The 19,122-nt window shown below is 40.9% G+C and overlaps 1 protein-coding gene and 1 non-coding gene across 2 annotated transcripts in view; both read left to right on the plus strand.

Annotated features, from left to right (window-relative positions):
* Positions 1-19,122, plus strand: part of PTCHD4 (patched domain containing 4) — a 178,289-nt gene that overhangs the window by 78,843 nt on the left and 80,324 nt on the right. Inside the window, exon 2 of the mRNA XM_031688625.2 lies at positions 932-1,412. Within this exon, the coding sequence (XP_031544485.2) occupies positions 1,109-1,412 (304 nt within the window). The 5' untranslated portion in view covers positions 932-1,108. The remainder of the gene's footprint in view (positions 1-931; positions 1,413-19,122) is intronic.
* TRNAV-CAC (transfer RNA valine (anticodon CAC)) lies at positions 149-221 on the plus strand. The gene has a single exon. It is a non-coding gene; the product is annotated as a tRNA-Val (tRNA).

The raw sequence follows: 19,122 nt of genomic DNA on the forward strand, positions 1-19,122 counted from the left end.
TGTCTACTCTACTTCGTGTATAATCTTGAAAACGAGATGATTTTCGACAACCCCACCTGAGGTCTTATCAGTCTCATGTTGGGGTGTTGTCCAGTGTGTTTTTCTGGCCAACCTACGACTGAGGCATTTACTTAAAGGGAACGTGGGGGGAGGGTATAGCTCAGTGGTAGAGTGCATGCTTCACATGCATGAAGCCCTGGGTTCAATCCCCAGTACCTCCACTAAATAAATAGATAAATAAACCTAATTACCACCTCTGAATAAAATAGAAAAAAAAAATAAAGGAATGTTGTAATGAGGGAACAGGTGCTCACATTATATTTAGAAAACATTTCAACCCTATTAAATTATGTGTGAAAAACAGGATTTTCTTCTATTTGTTCTGCAATACACAGCTGCACCCCCCAGAATATAAAGGAGTATGGATGTTTGTAACATTTCGTGTGTGTTTCACATGCATGTTACTGTGAGTGTGTGTTAACCCTAGTAAGTTTAGCATCTTTCTTTACATATATCATCCTTTTAATTTTTGAAAAGTTGTTAACTCATGCCAGGCTTCGCTTCTGGCTGAAACTGAATGCTTAAACTTGATCCCACATAAAGGAGTTGTCATAGAAGGAAAGGGTGAGAGTGAAGGTGTGGATGAGATGCAAATAATGTTCATGTACATTTCCCTTTGCATGTGGCCAGTCTTGTATAAGTTCATGATGCCCTGTGCACCTTCTCTGATCCCCTTCACCTTGCATGGTGTCCCATGTAGCCCCCAAAAGTTGGGTATGAATTCCTAACATGCCGCTCCACCCACATCAGTTCCACAATCGCTAGAGCCTACCCATTTGCCTTTTGCGCTCCTTCACGTAGGGTAAGACTCTGTTCCCTGGAGTGTGCCTCCCTCTGGTAACTTAGGTCTCCCCTTTTTTCTGTTTTCAAGGATGGGAGGAGCAGTTTTATTGGACACCAGCTGGGCGGGGTAGTGGAGGTGCCAAACAGCAAGGACCAGCGGGTCAAGTCAGCCAGAGCCATTCAAATCACCTACTACCTCCAGACCTACGGCTCTGCCCCCCAGGACCTCCTGGGGGAGAAGTGGGAGAATGAGTTCTGCAAGCTCATGCAGAGGCTCCAGGAGGAGCACCGGGGCCTCCAGCTCTACTCCTTAGCATCCTTCAGCCTCTGGAGAGACTTTCACAAGACCAGCATCCTGGCCAGGAGCAAGGTCCTGGTGAGCCTCGTGCTGATCCTGACCACGGCCACCCTCTCCAGCTCCATGAAGGACTGTCTGCGGGGCAAGCCCTTCCTGGGCCTCCTGGGGGTGCTCACCGTGTGCATCTCTATCATCACTGCAGCTGGGGTCTTCTTCATCACCGACGGAAAGTACAACTCCACCCTGCTGGGAATCCCGTTCTTCGCCATGGGTAACTATCCATCCTTGTGGTAATCGGATTCTTACCGGTTTGGGGCAAGGTAGTACATTTCTTGAATTCTCAGGTGGGAGTCTGTTTTAATTTTGCGTTGGTGTGCCTGTGGGATGCTGTGACATTTACTTGGGGTGGTGTCTGTTTCACCTGATTACGTCTTTTTCAGTAAATTATAGGCTGACCAACCCGTCTTCCCATTAGCACCAGGGACTTCAGTGCTGTCAAATGTCACATGATTGCAATTCTCTACTCAGCTTCCTCAAAAATTGCAGGTTGAAAATTACGGGGTTAGGGAAATTCAAAACCTGCTTCACACAAAACGTGGTTCATATTCGTGCTGCATCCTCAAGTTGATGGTGGCGAAGAGTGGATATCATGGGATGAAAATTCTGAGAACCACCGATATGTTCTGATCTCAAAGAACCTCTTCTTTAAGCTTTGATTATTAATTCATTTCAAAGTTTTCACAGAGGATATACACCATTTCCCCACCTCATTCAAACTAAGCATTTCCTGCAGCCACTTAGAGATGTTTCCTCTAGTTTTTCTATCTCAGGTGAATTTAATTCATGAGTCTCTTTCGTCAAGATTACCCTTTCTTGTACGTTTTTTCCCCAAATGTACATAAATGGTCTGGAAAATGGTCTGTGAGGCCGTGTGTGTGTTTGCGAAAAAGATCAGGTCTGGGAAGAAAAGTGAGTTCAGTAACAGAATTGATGGACCTTATCAGAAAAGAGAGGATAATGGTGATATTTGTGGTACCACCAAAGAGCTCTGTCAGATGTGATACAGCTCCCTACCTGCAGCGATTTGGAGGTTAAGCTGTAAAAATGGCCTCGAGGTGGTAAACTGACATACACAGGAGAGTCTTCAGCTATCAGAGAATTGCTTTTCGCTCCCCAGGTTAACATCAGCCCTAACTTACAGTTTTATTGTTAAGTAAAAGAAGACGTAGACATGTGGTCAGAAAGTCTTCAGGGTGATCTGGGCCCTTTTCCTTTTGACCTAAACAAACACTCCTGCAAGCCACCCTGCAAAGTGGATTTATCTGGAAACCCATCTTCCTTGTGGCCCTGTTAGTTCATCTCGGTATAAGCCTCAGTTTCCTCTTGTATCAAATGAGGCTAATAATGGGATGATGATAATAATCATGAGGATAAGAAGTTAGTCAAAGAATTGGCTTTTGCACATAATAGAATGTACCTAAAACTAACAGTCCAGAGTAAGCACTCAATAAGTATCACCAAGTTTTAGTCATTAACCTGGTGTGTGAAGTGCAGCGGACTCAGTGATGAACAGAAAACAGACCCTGACTTCAAAAAATTGAAAGTCTTCCTTGCATTCTGCATATCACCTTTAAATGCATGTGCATCTTGTGAACAAAAAGAGTTTTTCCATTTCCAAAAGAACTTTAAATGTATGTTCATCTTGTGGACAGAAAGAGTTTTTCTAGTTACTAAAGAACTGTATGAAATTTTTTTTTCACCAATGATGATGGGCCTAGATTTGAACCATTTATACTTGTTATATTTTAGGGGCTGTCTCTTGATTTAAAATAATAATAAGAATCATACAGCGTAATTCACAAAGATGAATGGACAAATTAGACACGTTAGAGCCACGAGGACTTGTAGTAAAACTGGTGGCAACCTAATTAGGTGGTGGAAAAGTTGACCAGGAAAGTTCTATAGCATATAGAATTACAGATTCCATACACGTAAGGAGAAAACTTGTCTCCAGTGATGCTGAGTTGTATCATAGGCTCAGATGTGAGATCACAGTGGTATTTTCATTCCTTAAAAATAAAAATAACACTGAATGCCACAGTGAGGAAAATGTCCAGACCCTAAAACATAACACTTTTTACACTTTTCTCCTCTCTTGGTCACCTTTTCAATCATAAATCAGCCCTGGACACGGGCAGTGCTGACTCCCAAAGCCTGGTAGATGGTTGCTTTTCAGTATTCCTGCAGTTCAGGTTCATAAAATATTCTGAAAGGAACTCTTCTGCTATGTTCTGAAAATACAACACCAGTAGACCCATACATATAAACTTACTTAAGATATGTGCTCCATCAAGGGGGAGCTGGTTTTGTTGTGTTTCATTTTGTTTGTAAAATGATCCTAATCGTAAAGATATCAAGACTGAAATGGCAGGAAGGGACAGGTCACAGGATGGGGGCATCTTGGGTTTCGCCCCAGCTTTTCCACTTTTGTATGTTTCGTTGGGCGAGTTATTTAGAGTCGCTTTGTCCCAGTTCTTCATCTATTATATGAAGGATCTGGACTCCTCAGTCTTCAATTTTGAAGACCCTCCCATGTTATTCATTTCATCCCTCAACCAAAGTTAGAATTTGATCATTCCTTTATAAAACCCTTTAAAGTTTGTATTATCCTCAACCTTCTAATCTCTATTTCTCCTTTGTTGACTGTGTGTGTGTGTGTGTGTGTGTGTGAGAGAGAGAGAGAGAGAGAGAGAGATTGCCTTAGAATGAAAAATCACAGCCTTGCGTGCAGAGCCTCAGACACACAGAGCACATCTCTGTGACGGCGGTGAGATGAATGCAATACTGAGCATCAGGAAGTTGAGTCGGGCAGATATTCATCTTCTGGTGGTACCCACAGCATTGGTTAAAACTAGTCCTTTGATGAATTCGTTTACATGGTGTCAAAACTGCATAATCCAATTTTCGTCGGCTGTAAGGGAGAGAAGCCCAGCTCTTTTTGTAAACTTCTTTCTCTTCCTATCTTCCTGCAAGGATTTCTATAAGGGAGTGAATATTCACTCCATTATGCTGCAAGACTCAAACCGTTCATCCTCATTAGAACTGATCCCTGAAGCTGGGTCTGTTGCTGAGGTGTTATGCTTTCCACCATCCTATTTTGGCCATCTATCTTCCTTTTATGCTGCGTCTGATTGTTCTTTTTTCTGACCACTCATCCATTTAAAATCCCCAATGTCATTTCGGAGGCGTGCACACTGAACTTCTGTATCCTGCCTTTTTTTACGCCTGTACCAATTTTTATGTTTTAGCCTGGCGTTCCTACAGCAAAGGTATGTTTGTCAAGTTCCACACTCCAGATTTAGGCTTAGAAAAGAAGATGACCATAGGTATACGTTCTCTCTAGAAAAGATTTCAGAGAGAGAAATCCAAACTTAAAACACTTTTTTAAAAAAAAGCCTAAAATGACCTCTTTTATCTCCATCCTAACGTCCTTTCTCTATACAAGCATAAACTGATGAGAAGGCCACTAATTTAATTTATAACTCATTGTCAGCTTTTTTTTTTTCACCTCATTTGCTTTATGTGGATGTGTTTCCTCTTTCTGGAAGGAGAAATATGGGCTAATATCACACACAGACGCCAAGCTGGCTCCTGCTGCATCTTGCTGATCTTTTGTGGACAGTTGCCAGGGACATTAGTGCCTTGGTTCACTATTATTTTTGCTGTCCATCCTGAAATTGTTTCAAGGGCCAGGAACCTTACCTTAGTCAGCCTGACGCCACTGGACACATGCAGATGACGCTTTTTTTGTTGTTTTTCAGGTGAACCCAAGGTTCCCAGATATGAGACTTTCTTATTTATCATCCAAAACTGAGCTCAATACTCATTTATTTATTAATATATTCAAATATTTATTTAGCACCTACCATGTTCCAGGTATTTTTGTGTTCTGGAGTAAAGGGTATTGAACAGAACGAATCAAGTTGTTGCCCGCCTGGATCTTACTTTCTAAGCCTGCTCGGGGAAGGCATCGGACAATGAACAAATAAATGTAAACTGTGTCGTATTGATAAGTGATGTAAAGCGTAAAAATAAAACAGGATAAGAGATAAAGAGCAGAGGTGGTCAGAGAAAAGCCTTTCTAAACACGTGAAATTGAAACAGAGAGCTAAATAAAATGAAGAAGCACCCCTGGCTCAGCTGAGAAAAGAGTGTCTCTGACAGAAAGAGCTATCCATTCCAAGGCTCCGAGGTGGATCTTACTTGGTGGAGTTAAGGAAGAGCAAGAAAGGGAGTGTGGCTGGAGCAGACTGGGCAACGGTCCGAGTACTGGGAGAGGGAGGGTAGAGCCAGGTCATGTAGGGCACTGAGAACGTCATACTTAAACTAGTAAGCTACTGGGGGCATTTTGAGACCAGAATGTGATCTGACTTAGGTTTTATGGAAATGAGGCTCAATGGAGCAAGAATGGTTCTAGGAAGACTGTGTAAGAGGTTATTGCAAAGTCTTCATGGGATTTAATGGACGCTTGAAACAGCGTGGGAGCAGTGACACAGTGACAAAAAGGGATTAGGCTCAGGCTATATATTGGAAAATAGGATTGACAGGATTTGCTGAGGACTGGGTATGGTATGTCAGGGAAAGAGGAGCCATGGATGACCCAAGCTTTGAGGACTGAATAACTAATCAAAAGCAGCTGTCATTGGCTGTTGTGGAGATTGTGGAAGGAATAAATCACGGGGGAAAATACAAGAGTTTAGTTTCCTATCTGCCAAGTTTGATACCTATTAAGTATCCAAGGGGGAAAATGTGGAGTTGGCTATATAAGGCAGTATATGGGTCAGGTTCAGAAGTAAAATCTGTTAAGTTGGAGCTAAAAAGTATAAAATGTGGATTCATCATGGCATAGCTAATAATGAAAGCCATGGAATCTGATAAGATCAACTGGAAAGATAAACACTGATGGAAAACAGAAGTCTAATACCTGAGCCCGGGAGCATTCCCATGCTTACAGCTTGGGCAGGTGAAGATGATTCAGAAAGTGACACTAAGAAAGACGAGGCTATCGGGTGAGATAGCAGGAGAGCTGAAAGAGAGCAGTGTCCCAGCAGTCAAGCAAGGGAGGTGTTTCACGAAGGAGCAAGAGATCAATTGTTCCAACAGCTGCTCAGAAACCGTGCTCACTGAGAAGTGGTCATTTGATTTGGGAGTTTGAAGGGCACTGGTGACTTTGACAAGAGCTGCTGTAAAAGAGTGCTGAGGGTAATTTAAAGCGGTTCAGTAGAGCTTGGAGGATAGGAAGTGAAGACAGGGAGTAAAGCTAATTCTTCCAAGGAATTTTGCACTAAAGGGAAATAATGATTGTATACTACTGGGGGTGTGCAAGTGAGAAAAGCTTCCTAGTAAAGCGGAGAGATGAAGGCTGCAGTAGCAATGTCACTGAGGAGGAGAGCAAGGACAGGATTCAGAGCATGGCTAAAGTCACTGACTTTATATCAGCACCTAGACGGTTCATCTACAGTTAAGATAAAGGAAGGCAAAATGTATGGACAGATCTAGATAGACTGGTCCATGCCAGGGTGGGACCACGTGGAAATTCTCTTCTGTGGCTTCAGCTTCGTCAATAAAATAGGAAGCAAGTCATCAATGGAAAATAAATTTGATGAACGTGAAGGGAGTTTGCAAGAGTCACTTCAGAAAAATGGAGAATGAATTAAAGAAGAAAATTTAGGTGAACAACTAGGAAGCTCGAGGGCCCCCTTGAAGTTTACATTCACGAATTAAAAAATGAAATCAGTCAGTGTGGCTGCTGACTCTGTACCCACTCCAGCCATATATAGCTGCTTGGGGGAGGAATTGAATAGGCATTCAGGTGAATTTCATTGGAAAGAAACTCCCAGGGGAAACAAAAAAAAGAGAGAGAGAGGGTGTACAGTGTATGCAAAAGAGTGACTGTAATGCCAGATCATGAGAACTGTAATAGGGTCAGCTAGACCACGTTGCAGTAACAAATAATGCCTTAAGTCTACTTCACTTAACACAACGAAGATTGATTTCTTGCTCATATCACAGTTTGGTGTGGGTCAGGAAACTCTTTCTGGAAACGCTTTTTCAAAAGAGATTCAGGAATATAGGATACCTCCAGTCACACAGCACCTTGTCTTCTCAGACTTTGAGTTCCCAGCCATGGACACAAAAGAAAGACTAATTAGAGAAATCACACCTACTTATACAGTTACTTACACAGTTACTTCTCATCACCTTCTGTTGGCCAGAACTAGACATATGACCATAAGCTAAGTGCAAAGGAATATGGAAAATTTAGGAGAGTAAATGGATTATTTTATGAGCATCAGCTGTCTCTTCCACATAAATTAAGCCAAACAATAAACATAATGAGGATTTATTCTGCTTCATCATCATGGTTTAAAAAAAAATATTGCACGAGAGCAAGACAGAAGTCCCAGGGCTGCCCTAGACCTAGAAGTGACATGGCTTCACATCTGCCATATTCAGTTGGCTGCATGCCAGTCACTAAGGCCAGCCCAGATTCCAGAGGAGGGCAGTGGGATGCCACCACTGGAGAGAGTGGCAGTGAACTGAGAGATTGGCAGAGTCACATTGCAGAGGAGCATGTGGAATGGGAGCCATGGTCGTGGCCGTCTTTGGAAAATACAGTCCGCCACACAGTTACAATGTGAGTGAGCTGGTAAGAGGTGGATTCTAGAGATGCTCGCTATAAAGGTTTCAAGAAGAGATTATTACTAATGAAATGACTGTGATTTGATCATTTGGGGATGGAAGACAAACGTTAGATGTGCCCTACTCTATGGGAATGAGAGTCCCAAACAGAGACCTGGGAATCGTGGGCCTTTGCAATTGCTCTTTGAGGGGAGATGTATGACTTCACAGTGGTACCAGTAGTCCCACCCAGCAGAGTGATTCTGTTAAATTGCAAGTCAGATCCTATCACTTATCTGCTCAGATTCCTCCGAGGGCTTCCCACCTAAACCAAACTGAACAGACAGATACTCAGTGACAGCCAACGTCCAACAAATCTGGCATCTGCTGCCCCTCTGACCTCTGGTCCAGCCTGTCTCTCTCCTCTACACTTGGAAAGCTCTTCCTCAGGTATCTGCGAACTTGTTTTCTTACCTCCTGCAGGTCTTTATGCTAATGTCACCTTCTTGGAGGGGACCTCCCTGGCCACTCTATCCAAAACCACAAGTGCCTCACCAGCATTTCCCATCTCCCTCTCCGCTTCTAACATACAGTTTGTTTTACTTGTTGACTTGTTCATTATCTGTCTCCCCGCAATAGAATGTAAGCCCCCGAAGGATGTAAATTTTCATGGCTCCATTCACTGCTATTTTCCAAATACTTTAAACAGTGCCAGCCTGAGGTGGGCACTCAATAAATATATGTGGAATTAATGACTGAATGGTCTCTTAGCATTTCTCAAATGGGTGATGATCTACTAGAGAGTCATTAAACTTATTTAATGTATCATGACCCACATTTATATTTCACTTAAGGAGAAGAAAAGAGAATAGAAAGGGATGGGAACTACCAAAAGGTGTTGCACATAGTAGTGAAGTATTGAGTCATACTTTTGTTTCAGTTTAATATATCTATTTGAATAATAGATCATGATGTGAGATGCATTTCCTAATGTGGCCCATGCTCAACATTTTTAGATAAAACACTGTCTAGAAACTTGTTTGGACTAATGTCTCAAGCAGACATGGTGAGAGATGGGGATTTGTTAATGGGGAGGCCACCGGGAGAACTCATCAGCTACACAGCTAGCTGTCTCTCTTGGTTCCGCTGGAGACAGTACCTGGGCTTAGGAAAGGGAAGGTGTTGCCGGGGACCTAAGGGGTTACTTCTTGGGTACTTTTATTTTCCTTGACTTGAACCAGCACACTATTTAACACATAATGAGCACTCTGAGTTTCAATGGTTAGCTCAAGTTTTTTTTAATGATTATGTTATGATTTTGGAAATGTTTCTCAAAAAGTTTGTTTTGCCACAGGACCTGTTTTACTCAGGGTCATTAAACTCATCAAAAGCTCTCCCCAGATAACCCTATTGCTAGAAGTTCTCTTATGGGAGCTGGTTTTTTAGCCATGTCAATTATAGCCACCCTGCTCTTGGTGAAAAATAATTATCTCCTTTGGGAAAAGGTCAGCCAATAATGTGAAAATATTCCAATGTTTAGATGCTTGGAGTCAAAAGACTTGGAATCCAGTCTAGTCCCTGTCAGTTCAGGTGACTTCTCTTTGGACCACCCCACCCCCCACCCCCCACCGCCACCATGTTTTCTCTTTCACAAGATAAAGAAGTTGGATTGATTGGTCTTTAACATCTTTTCCACTTTTACTCTTTGATCAGTGAATCATTTATTTGACATATGGGCTATAGGCTGTCTCATCTAAATTTCTGGCTCTTTGGGGGCTGGAACTGGGTCTACTTTGGCATCTTTTCCAGTGTCTAGTCCAAAGTGCCTGTAGCACACACTTTACAAATGTTGACTTAATGATGACTTTTCTAAGAGAAAGCTTAACTTTTGGTTGTCTTTAGCTTGGATGTCTTACTGTTCCTAGTTTTACTGGTTATTCTTGAGTTTTAAGGTCTTCAGATTGGTCTCTGTTCTTTGGTGCCTGTGAAACGGACCTCCAGGGACAGAAGTTTTTAGTAAGTTAAGATGTAGTATCACTAACTGGTTTTTGTAGACCTTTAGAAGAAGTTGGGAAGGGAACAGATCTTGACCTAACAAGCAAGAAGCTGAATTTTATGCCAAGCAGTTGAGGTAGCATTGAATAGTATGTACTTTTTCTTGTGTAGTACTGTCCAACATTAGTAGTAATTATATCCTGACTCCTTAAGTATCTTATTTTCTTTGGAATCCATGTCCATCTATTGCATGTTTTACTGCTAACGAGCTTCCTCCGGTGGTAGCTGGAGTTTAGGAGTGAGGAAGGGTGCTGTTACATAACACAGCTTTCCTCAGGGAGAATGGCTATGTGCCCATTTTGGTGATGTTGTTTATCTCAAGAATAGCTGACATGCTAATTTAAACTTTTATAATGGAAAGATCTGTAACTAGACCTTATGCTATCTAATATGGTATGCCCTTGATTTTTAGTTCTTGAATCAGACAGTGAATCAGGCCTGAATATGTAAACAGACAGGGAAAGGAGAAAGACATTAATTTATCCAGTACGTGGTGGTACATTCCTGTGTCATCTCCCATCACTTCTCCAGCATGGACATCTAAGCCCTCCTCAGCTATACACCTATCACAAGCAACCTTAACTATCTTCCTTACTTGACGTTGACTTGACTGTCATGTCAGAATGTTCCAAGAAAAAAGCATCCCCAATGCAGGACAGCTGCAGTTGCCAGCCGGGTCAGGATCTCTGCAGTGCTGCATCAGGGTAAGCACTGTAGTTCAAGTTCTTGACACTTTAAGGGTGAGAACGCATTAAGGCTATGCCATTGCTTTTCTGTGAAAAGCAAAGTCTCATCCAGATTAAAAAAAAATCCTTTAAAAACTGGAAACTTACTTCCTAGATTCATTTATTTTCAAGCCAGTATATTTCTATACCCAGTCATCAAACAAAAACAGAAAATCAGCAGAGAAAAAAATGAGATAAATCCTGTGTTGGTTTGATGGTCCTAGAGGCCAGCCTTAGGCATCCAAGAATTGAAGACTCCTTGAGCACTGAGACCCACCTGCCTTCCTGGAACACAGTGGTTCATGTAAGCATCAAATACCTGTGTGTCCTCATGGATAATTTCCTTTCTAATGAGGCAGCAATGCTACATCCAGACCAAGGCAAAGCTCTATGATTCAAGCCTTGGCTTATAGATATCACTGGGTTACCCTTAGAGAAGTTATAACCCTGAGCTTGACTTTGATATAAAGAAGATGCTGCTACTTTTCCTACTGCTTCCTCACTTTGACTTGGCCTGAATGGAATAGGAATATGTCCTGGCCGGGGATATTTCCATAACTGTTTCCATTTTAAATGGAACATCCTAAACTAAACATTTTACTTAATCGTATAAATCAGTAAAGTATGAGTTAAGATTATTTACTCATTGTATTTGAGATGATGTAATAAAAAGCAATGAGTATAACCATAATAGTCAATGATATAAACCAAATAATGAAGGAAAGGGAGATCATTTTATCAGGAAGAACTGGGTATAAAATTAGGTTCAGCTACATTTTAGGACCCCCACCAAAAAAGTGGTGGATGGGGGGAGAGACAGATTAGATGGCTCATTTCATTGAATGAAAGCCAATCAAAATCATACACACACAAAGAGAAACCAGTGGAAGACCACCGAACTTGTAGGTTTTTTTTTTTTAATTTTCTACTTATTTTCTTATTTTGGGGGAAGGTAATTAGGTTTTTATTTATTTACTTATTTATTTAAATGGAGGTGCTGGGGATTGAACCCAGGACCCTGTGCATGCTAGGCAGGCACTCTACCCCTGAGCCATACCCTCCCCAAACTTGTAGGTTTTTGAATGAGACTGTAGTGAATATAATGAGGACTCATTATAATAATTAACGGCAAATTGATGGATTCACTCTATAATTCTATCACCTTTCCCTTCCTTTCCTCTGTCAAAGTCAGGGGTCAAAGCAACTTTCTGTAGTTTACTGTGTTGGCATAATATTTTGCAAATAAGATATGCTCAATAATTATTTCTTGAATGAAAGACTTGTCATTTCACTAGCCCACAGCCAAAGTAAAGGTTATTTCTCTAGAAATGGATAAAAATCTGTGTTTGGAATTATCCATGTTCTTTTTACAAATTTTAGAACCATGGCTTTTAAATACAGCTATTGAAAGTTATTATGCAATGAGGAGATTCTGGATTTCCAAATATGGAGTTTAGTCTAAATGTATCTTTTGTTTGGTGTCTCATGTACCTTTAAAGTTATCCCCATGGCCGTTTTATCATGAGAATGGCTTCCTTATTTACCCAGAGAAAAGCAGGGAAGCTGTTCCCATTAAATGAGGAAGTGAAGTCACGAGAACTATTCTCAAGCCTGTTGTGGGACCAAGATCAGAACCTGTATGACTTGATTTTCCTTCCCTGGTTCCTTGACTCTCTTAACTGTTCTCAAACTCAGCCTGGGGGGATCCTCAGGGTGTGCTGAGGTTACAATGGGCCTTGAAAGGGATTAAGCCCACAGAACTCCTGGCTGCTCCTTCCTGCTCCTGAACACACACGTCATCCTGATATTTTTACGTGGTAAATTTCCATAGAGATTTAGTTTGAGGAAAAATTCCTATAAATTAAAAAAAAAAAAAGGTTTAAAAATTGCCTGCCCTCTACCATCCTATGGTGCCTTCTTTGTAATAAAATGGAAGGCAGAAGCCAAGCTGGTGATGAGCAAAGTTTATTTTACAGCCTGAGTGACTGTGCTTTGATCCATTGCTATATCCACCTATTGCCTGTAGTCTTTTTATTGAAGTATCTCTAGAGTCATGATTTCTACTTAAGACCTAACTTTCTCTCTTGCAGACAAGTTAACCTAATTTTAAGATGCAGAAAATCCAAAAAGATGGAGGCAATGAGGCTGTGTGGTTGCCGGCAGAACTGAGTAGGACTGCCAAGAGATTCCAAAGGGTAGAATTAATTGTAATTTGACTGAATTCCGGAGTTAAAATGTCTGTCTTACAAGTCAAGAAATCATATTATAAAGGCACAGTGGCAAAACTCGATTCTCAGTGAAAGAAACCCATTAACTAGTTGACAAGGGTAATACATTAGCCAAAATGTTCTGGTAACCTTTTCAAAAAGTGGTTTACCCCAGCTAGGCTTCCCTTTCTCAAGGTATATAAAAAAGACCAGTTATTACTCAGAAGGCTTTGTGACAAGCGTAAATTAAAGCACACTGATGCCTGATGAATCTCCTTGTTCCCCACGAAGAATGCTGCCAAAGTGCCCACCACCCATGCCTCCCAGGTTCCGTGTCCTTCTTCCCTGCGAAGTTCTGTGTACACAGTACGGATGCTCAAGTTGCTAGACCTTGCCCTTCTCTGTTGGCCTCCTCCACTGATAAGCGTTCTCTCTAAGATGACCATGTCAGTAAACAAAGGAAGTGAACAGTGTTTCCATTGAGATGAGGAGACATTCTTTCCCCTTTGGTTATTTGTTGATGAGATGAGTTTAATCCTCAGAACGTGACCATCTTTTTATGATTTCTAAGTGTTTGAGGTTCCTCCTTTCTGTTGCCCCCGTGAACACTCTATTTTTCTTTTTGGCTGTCTGTTTATCCCATCGTCCATGCTGCTCATTCTTCTCACTCTTATCCTGAAAGATGAAAACTCTACAGCAGTAGTAGGTTCTGTGAGAGTTCCTGTGATCCCCACCCTACCCAGACACCGTTACCAACATGCCATCCACGCACTCAGCTCAGCACTGTTGTATGTCTACAGCAGTCTGGCCAACGGAGGGATGTCTGTCAAAGGAGGCCCGTTGGCTTTGTCTCTGTGCAGCTTCTAATTCCGGTCTCCTTCACATTCTTTGCTCAGACCAAAACTCAACTACTGTGTGTCCAAAGATACAAGGCTATTTCATGTCTCATGACGTTCCCCCTCCTAGAGATTCCCTTTTATACTACCTTGTTCTAGTTTTCAAATCTTAAATGCCTCTTGCTCCCAGGACTTTTCTGCTGACTTCCAAAACCCAAGAATGACTGGTTTCCTTTTTTGCCTACCTTTGTTTACAGTCTTCTCTTCACTTCCACGTTAGGCTGCAAAGCTTTCATTAGAAACGGTCAACTTTCTGTTTTTGTATGCTTAGCAACTAGTACTGAGCCCAGCACAAGATAGGAAGTATTTCTAAATTATTTTTGGACCAACTGAATGAAGGCCAGCTCCGCCATACTGGCCCATGAAGTATAGAGCCCCTTCACCTTGGGTTCCTCGAAAAGCACTAGTGCCCGATACGCTCTGCTTGCGCTCCTCATTGTCGCCAAGGCTCCCTAGTCCTCTGGCTCTGGGTTGGATTTGGCCAATAAGAGGCATCACCAGCAGACAAGAGGACAGAAGGAGAAAGAGGTCAAGGTCTTTCTCTCCTGCTCTTTCCCTCTCCACTTTGGCACTGTTTCTGGTCACAGCTCCAGCCTCTTTCAGGCAGCCACTCCTCCATCTCTGCAGCTCTTACTGGACCTCGATAATACTATTTCTTCCCTTTCTTCCTTTAGACTTAGAAGTGGTAACAGCTTCCTGCTCTTGATACTCTCTGGGGAACTCAACATCCCTTGCTACTGTTGTTTTCCATTGGCTCTGCCCAAAGCTCTATAAGTAGTTTTTCTTTTTTTTTTTTTTTTTTTTTTTGGAGGGAGTAAGTAATTAAGTTTATTTAATCTTGTTTTTTTTAACGGAAGTACTGGGGATTGAACCTAGGACCTCGTGCATGCTGAGCACGTGCTCTACCACTTGAGCTATTCCCTCCCCCCTCCATAGTCTTTCAATTAATGCCATTTTATTTATACCATCTGAGGGATTTCAATATATCTGGCCAAGCCTTTCAATCTCTTGCAAGATATACAGCACCCTGATACCTTGTTGGATCTGAAGTCCTGCCCTCAAGTCAATCTGCCTGCCTTAATTGTCCTTGACTCTTACCAACCAACTTCCGTTAAGCACACTGGATCCTACCCTCTACCAGCCCAGCTCCAGGCTATCAATAGACCTAACGTGCAGTCCGCATCACCTACCTGAATGTGATGACCAATTGACATCTAGGTTCTGCGTGCCATTTTGGACGTCTTAAGTTCACAATGTCCAACTTAAGATGTGCAGTGTATCTCCTTTTAAAGGCCAGCCTTGTGTCAAGATTCCTTTCCCCTACATTTATTACTCCTATACTTTGCTTTCTCTGATAAGTTGAAGTTTTGAGGGCATGCAAGTTACCCATGCAGACTTGTTTTTGCATCTTTCATGGCTATTGTGATAGGTCTCTTTTGAGAAGGATCCTGCAGAAGAATGTTCCAACACCCATGTTTTTACCTCACCCTTGGTAAAACTTGGGGCCGGCACTAACAGAGGCTATGCCGTCTGAGAAGCAAGAGTGAGAAGTGATCTCGCTGGAGTATTCCATGTCACCATACTCACTTTTAGGTCATGGTGGCTATTTTCTTCCTTGAACCTAGTTTAAGCTAAAAGTAGTTTGATATAAAACTGTTTCCTTACAGTCAGATTTTCCGAATATATATAAAAAGAGGCGGCCTATCCTTGTTTTGTGCCATGGTGCCTGTGCTTCTGCAGCTGAAAATAGCGCTGGCGCTCCTTCTTGGCACATCGCACTGCAAGCTTCTATCTAATTTGCTGTCCACACTCGCCCTGAAGTCCTTTGCAGCATTGCCACTTTCCAAGTATTTCCTTCTCAGTGAGCTTCTATGTCTTCCTCTCCATGAGGCTATTCATTTTCCATTTTCATGGTTGACACACATCCTTCTACCAACCTCTCTTCTCTCTAGAAACCCTATTTTCTGTTCCTGGGGAGTAGTTTTTTTGTTGTTGTTCTAATTTATTTGTTTCTGTTATTGCAAAAACAATGCACTTTTAGGCAAACAATGAAAGTCAAAGTATAAAACCATCATCCAGAGATAACTGTTGATAAAAATTTCAAAGTTCCCCATTGTATTTGCAGCTCCTTAGTGATTTTTATTTTTATTTTTTCCACCTTTAAGGAAACCTTGCCGCCAACCCTATCTCTAGTGATTTTTAGGTGGCAAGGATTGTTAGGGTATTTTGTGTTTATTTTTTACCCAGCATTTTTCGTGTTTTCAGCTAAAAGGTTGATCCAAATAACACAGTCTTGTAATATCAGGAAGCAGAAGCAGCCGCAGTATCACTTTTAATGACTGTATATTATTCTAGGCCCTGTTTTTAGTGTTTTCTTGAGATGTATGTGTTGTGTACCTAATGTTAATATTAACTGCCTCTAACCCAAATTTGCTCTTCATGTAACTTCATAGGTGATAATTTGTTCATTATCTTCAGTTTCTGATTCAATAGGTAATATTCAAATGCAAGCTTTTTCAGGCTTACTTCGACTGTAGCCCACATATTACTTTTTCTTTGAAAACCAGGTATCTCCTTCCCAAAGGAAAGGGTTTGCCACTCTGAGAACTTTAATCTGAATTTAGACCCAAAGTGTCTCCAAATACGAGGTGAAGTAGAATGACTTTATCTAGAGTGTGACACTCTGTGTCGTCAGTGTGGACAGTGATGGTGAACGTGTTCCCCACTCTTTCCCCCCACAATGACTTACTCCTCATATCCGTGTTGAGAAGGCTGAAAGGATGCCGGCCACTGCATTATTAGATTATATTGCTGATCATCCTGTCCTACAATTCGATGTACATTTTGAGAGAAAGTAGAAATAATGTTCATGGAGATTCTTAGAGCTTGCAGTTCAAAAATATCCAACTTTGGAGTACACTGGGTTCCAGTTTCATTAGACCAGACTGACAGAAAAATATGATACATCTCCACCAGGCAGAACAGCTCTAGTGATTTGATGACAGTAAGGTACAAAGACTCTCCTATAAAGCAAGTGAAGACAGTTAAGAACAGATACATACTCTTTAATCAAAAGCTTCTGAAAGCAAATGCCTCGGGGACAGGCTGCTAACACTGACAGGTTTACACTGATGTACGCAATATACTATTACAGGACAATAGGGAATGGTGGGGATTGGTGCATTAGAGAATATGTAGACAGCCAAAAGGCATTGAAATTTAATTTTTAAAAATGCACTACCTGTATGAGATACTTCTGCAGACCAGATTGTGTGGTCAGGGAGCCAGGAAAACTGACAGTGGAGATTTAATAATGACTAAAATGTATTTAGCACTTAGAATGTCCCAGTAATAACATTTTACAGGTATTCGTGTACCTAATCCTCACAATAATCCATTATACGTCAACTTTTATTATAGATTGGAATAATGAGACAGAATTTTACTAAGTGCCTGAAGGTCATATCAGATAGTATGTTGGGGGAGGTGGGCCTTGGTACAAACATAGGAGCACCGCTCCAAGTTCTTTGTCACTAACCATATTGTCTCTTAGTATGTCTTCATTAGTAGCTAATTACTAGACTAATTAAATTTCTAGAAACAAAATTAATACTGTATATCAGATTCTCTGAAGACTCAGATGTATTTTCCAACTGATAAAAGGAAAAGAAGTATATATAATATTAACATAATATTATAATATATCATATTAATGTAATAACTATATACATATACACACAATTACTCTCTTCAGTGTAATTTGAAATTTAGCATGAAGCAGGTCTGCTTTGGCCTCTATTCAAAACTATTTTAGATACTGAAAAACCAAACAAGCCAAAAAATAAAAAGAAAGCAAACAAAATTTTAAAAAGGAAAAACTCACCTCAACAAAGATAACATGACCACAAGTTTTCCTCACCATGTAAACTCCAGGTATATTGCTAAAAACATCAGTGTGTTTGAATGAAAATTTTTCTGTTGAAATGTTAGACTTTCTATACCTGAAATGAATGGTTAAAAATAGGGCAGGGTAATAAAAAGTTATCTGAATATGGATATATAACATAAATTGAAATTGAATCAGCACTGATTTTATTTAATTAAAACTAGTTTTTTCACCTTCTGCCAGATGAAAGATTTCTTCTAAGACAAGGACGTTGAATGGGAGTAGTTATAGTTTTCTTCCTCCATTTTTTATGCATTTCTAATTTTATAATGAAAAGAATGTTTTGACTAAATCAGTGACTTTCATACAATGTCTTCCTATCTTTGCCTGTCGTTTGTTACTAACAAAATAATAATACAGATAATTTTATTATGGTTCAAAAATATTAGACTATTCTAGCTAGTTACTTCATAAAATTCTGTGTGTCCTGGCATCTGTCCCTGTACCACTTGTAGGTTTTTAGCATGTCCTTCATTTTGTGCTCTGTGGCTTTTTCCAATATTTAGTTAAGGCACAGAGAACCAATCCTATCGCCATGATAATTTTTATTCAACTATGTCAGCATAAACGAGCAGGAAGAATGGAATCTGTCCCCAACAAAAGCAGCAGTCAGTAAGAAGTCAGGTTCTGCAGAGAATTCCAAGGACTCACACGGAGAGATTTATTATGTTTTATGAATAAAAGTCGGCTTTCAAACGTAAAAGGAGATGTGTTGGAATGGTCACAATTAAATTGAGAAATTCCCCTATTATTTGTTTCATTGCAAAGAACTGAGTTTACCCCACACTCATGTAAACTCATAGAGGAAATCTTAACACGGTTGAAAAAGTGAAAACTTGTCTTTAGCCACAAGCTTAAAGAAAATCTTTAATTATAAATTGTGTAACGGTTTCCCCTACCCATTGGAATGTCTCCAGTCTAAGTTATATGTCATGGCTATTTTATTTTAGGTCACTGGGGTTCAGGGCAGGCTTCCTCAAAATATGCCACCGTGGCACACTGATTATTTTGAATTGAAGTTGCTCGAGAAGCAGCTGATACAAAAAGGAAGCTCTGACCCTCCTCTGTTCCCCTTAAAGCAGGAAATAATCTCCCATGTGGAAGGTGCCTTCTCTGCCTCTGAGGTAGAAGGGACCCCCTGTTTCCAGAGACAGGGTATTTGGGGCCGAGAAGCCTGTATAAACAGACCCTGTTCCTTCTGTAACTTACTACCCCAAGCCTAAACTCTGTTTAGAGACTTCCTTGCGATTTAAGCACCCCGAATGTAAGTTTCTTTCTCTTGTCACTTTCTCACAAATGTATCATTTCTTTGTCTAAAAAGTATACAAGCTGCCTGCTCTGGCCACTTCTTCGGTTCTGTCTCTAGAAGTCTCCATGAGCACAAGTTACAATTTGTTCCTTGTTGTCCTGTTCATCAGTCTTGTGTCAGTTTTATTACTAGTCCAGCCACAGAGACTGGGGTAGCAGGGGA

This window comes from Vicugna pacos, chromosome 20 (assembly GCF_048564905.1).
Source record: "Vicugna pacos chromosome 20, VicPac4, whole genome shotgun sequence".
In the NCBI taxonomy this organism is placed as follows: domain Eukaryota; kingdom Metazoa; phylum Chordata; class Mammalia; order Artiodactyla; family Camelidae; genus Vicugna; species Vicugna pacos.